Here is a 3,097-nt window from a genome sequence, read left to right on the forward strand (position 1 = left end):
CCCAGCACACCCAGTTAGCACTGCCTCCTTCTGCATGGCCCCTGGGGAACAGCATCCATGTGAACTGGGGGAATCCACTTCGCTGGGGTCCTGGCGACCTGCGTTGAACTCGTCAGTGTTTTGCTGCCAACCAGCCGTTAATTACAGAGTGAGGAGGTTTAAGTGCAAGCCTCAAACTGGAGACCAGAGGGAGGTCAATGGCTTATTTTGTTCAGATTTCATGCTGCTTTCAGGGTTTCTTGGTTTTGGTGAGGCTTCACACCTGGGGTCCCAGGAGAAGAGTTATTTTCTGAGCTGCTTTGGTTTTCAAGAGAGCTTTGTGCTTCTCAGGACTGTGTATCTGGCTAAGTGCAGAGATTGGGGCAGGACAGCCTGCGACTCTGCAGCTTGTCATCCCAAACACTTTTTTCTGAGAAACTGTCACATCCTTGGAGGAAAGTACCCTGGTGTCTGTTAGTTTTGGTGGTACCTGGAGCAGATGATGTATGCGTGCTTGTAAGCTCCTCAGAGGCAACTCTCTTTCTGTTCTGCTTTTGTTCAGAGCTAGCACAGAGGGATCCAGAGCCTCGGTCAGGCTCCTACGTGTTCCTAAAGCACAAATGGTGTTTTGTCTCACGTGACGTTAGTGATGATAAGGCTGGGAGCTTGAGATGAATACTGACCGGTGCAAAGCCCTGTAGTGCTGCTGCCGGAGGGGTGAGCTGCTGGGCAGTGCTGCCTGGGGGGCTGAGCAGTGGATTGGGACGTGGGAGGTCAGGGTGGCCTCTCTGCATCCCCCTCCCCATCTGTCAAAAGAGACCTTGATTGCAGGGGGTGCACAAGGGCGCGATGGGGGTGCAGAGGAGCAGAGCTGTGTGGCTGGCAATGCACCAGGAACCTGGAGCAACAAGCAGGTATTCCCTCTGCCTCCTAGATCCCGAGATGGAAAAGGACTTTCCCATGGCCCCAGCGCATCTCTGGACCCCCCTGCCCTGCTCTCGCTCTCTTTTCTCCAAAGCAAGTGCCGTGGGCCTTGGCACTTCTGCTACAGCTCCGGCAGCTCACTCTCCTCTCTCTTTGTCCTCAGACCTGGCTCAAGGGCACCTGCAGCTGGGACACCTGGGCAGGGAATTCCGCGCAGACACCAGCCCCATCTCCCCCTCCGAGGTGGAAGGGCAGTCCCCGATGGCCGTGCGTTACCGCAACAACAACCAGCGCCGCTTCTCCATGGAGGCAAGTGCTGCTGCAGGCTGGAGCGGGCAGAGGGGATGTGGCAGGTTCTGGTTGTCACCTGCCTGCTGGCTGACTGATTCGTGGGGACTTGGCAGGCCCAGACACGAGCCCTGACGTCCTCTTGGGTGCATTCAGCATGACCCCATGGTACCCAACAGAGCCCAGTGTGCATCCCCATGCACTCGCATGCACACACATCGTCCCTTTTCCTTTGACTGAGGGTCCCACAGATGCTGCACCCATTGCTTCAGCATTGGTAGCAGCTCTGGTTAGAGAGCATTTCCCCTTGAATGCCTCTGTACAGTCATCTCATCAGATGCCCTCATCCCCTGCTCTTCTGGCTGTCTCCACAGGACGTCAGCAAGCGTCTCTCCCTGCCCATGGACATCCGCCTGCCCCCGGAGTTCTTGCAGAAGCTGCAGATGGAGAGCCCGGAGTTCCCCAAGCCCCTCAGCAGGATGTCCCGACGGGCTTCCCTCGTAAGTCTACTGTGCAGAGCGAGCAGTGCTGGGCACAGCATCTTGCAGACGAGTCCCACCCAGCACATGGATGTGCTGATTGCTACCCACCCGTGCAGTCATGCCCCGCTGTGCAAGCTCCCTTGTGCCCCGTGTGCCACTGAGATACATGCACACGCATCCCTGCCCATGCAAATCCCTTTCTGCACGCTCCCAGCAGTGCACATTCCCCCCACCAGGCACATATGCATCTCTTCCTTCTGTAACTCCTACACATGCAGATCTGTGCAAATCCCCAGGCCTGCACATTCCTTCACTCACCTCTGCACATCCCTGACTTTCCTCTTGGCCCGGCTCCTTCCAGACAGGAGGAGGTGGAAAGCCTCCTGCTGTTCAGCAAGCGGAGGCGACTCTGCTAGTTGAAATGCAAATGATGATAAATAATAAATTAGCCTTTGCATTAGCGTTGGCTTTTCAGTTTCTTTGCTGCAGAACATCAGCACATGTAGGAGCGAAAACCTGGTGCCCTGTTTACAAATGTGCAAGCATGTGTCTTGCTGCCCAGGAGTGCTCGGTGCCACACAGATACAACAGCGAGGTCTCAGCAGGCGTCTTCATATCTGGCGTGCCTATTCGGGGAGAGGGAATAGAAAAGGAGAGCTGGCATTTACCTGCCTGTTCTGTCTAATCAATAAAATAGACACAGCCAGAGCAACGTGCCATTAATATTCATGGTCCCCTCCATGAATAAGAGATGCTCCTGGGAAACACAGCGGTATGGCTCTGGGGAACCTTGGGTTGCAGCAGCCACCTCATTTCCCTGCTCAGGACACGTCTGTTCCCAGGGTGTGCAGAGGGTTTGCAGGACCCAAAATGGAATAAAATAACCACTGTGTTCCCCTGGGATTTGCCAGTCCACATCCACCCTGCACGGGCAAGAAAGCAGCTTTCCTGCGGTGTGTGGCAGCTTGGGAGAGCTTGGGGGACTGCTCAGTGCCTGCTGCGAGGAAAAACCCCTCCCATGGGGCAGATCTGGGGAGCAGGGGGGGCTGTTGACTGATCTTCCCCCAAAGCTGTGACTGTTCAGGGTTCTGGACCTTCCCCCCCAAAGGCAAAGCCATCCCAGGGTGAGATCTCTCCCAGTGATATTTTCCCTTTTTTCTCTTACAGTCAGATATTGGGTTTGGGAAGCTGGAAACCTATGTTAAACTGGACAAACTGGGAGAGGTGAGTAGACTCTGAAACCCCTGCAAGGATTTAAATTAAGTTAGAAGGGCAGCCTGAAGTGCAAAGGGCAGATTGTAGCCAGTTTTGTCCAATATCTAGCAATTTTTAGACCAAGTCTTTCTGTGCCCTTCAGACTTGGCCCCTTTAGCTTCAGATTATCGTTCCTACGGACATTATCGACTATACCAGCCATGTGCCCC

The 3,097-nt window shown here is 54.6% G+C and overlaps 1 protein-coding gene across 1 annotated transcript in view; it reads left to right on the forward strand.

Moving 5' to 3' along the window:
- Positions 1-1,066: 1,066 nt before the first annotated feature.
- Positions 1,067-3,097, forward strand: part of CDK18 (cyclin-dependent kinase 18) — a gene marked incomplete at its 5' end in the record, with an annotated part of 5,769 nt that continues 3,738 nt past the window's right edge. The window contains 3 exons of the mRNA XM_010075578.1: positions 1,067-1,212; positions 1,566-1,691; positions 2,841-2,897. Of these exons, the coding sequence (XP_010073880.1) occupies positions 1,067-1,212; positions 1,566-1,691; positions 2,841-2,897 (329 nt within the window). The remainder of the gene's footprint in view (positions 1,213-1,565; positions 1,692-2,840; positions 2,898-3,097) is intronic.

This window comes from Pterocles gutturalis, unplaced genomic scaffold (genome assembly GCF_000699245.1).
Source record: "Pterocles gutturalis isolate BGI_N339 unplaced genomic scaffold, ASM69924v1 scaffold35562, whole genome shotgun sequence".
NCBI lineage: Eukaryota > Metazoa > Chordata > Aves > Pterocliformes > Pteroclidae > Pterocles > Pterocles gutturalis.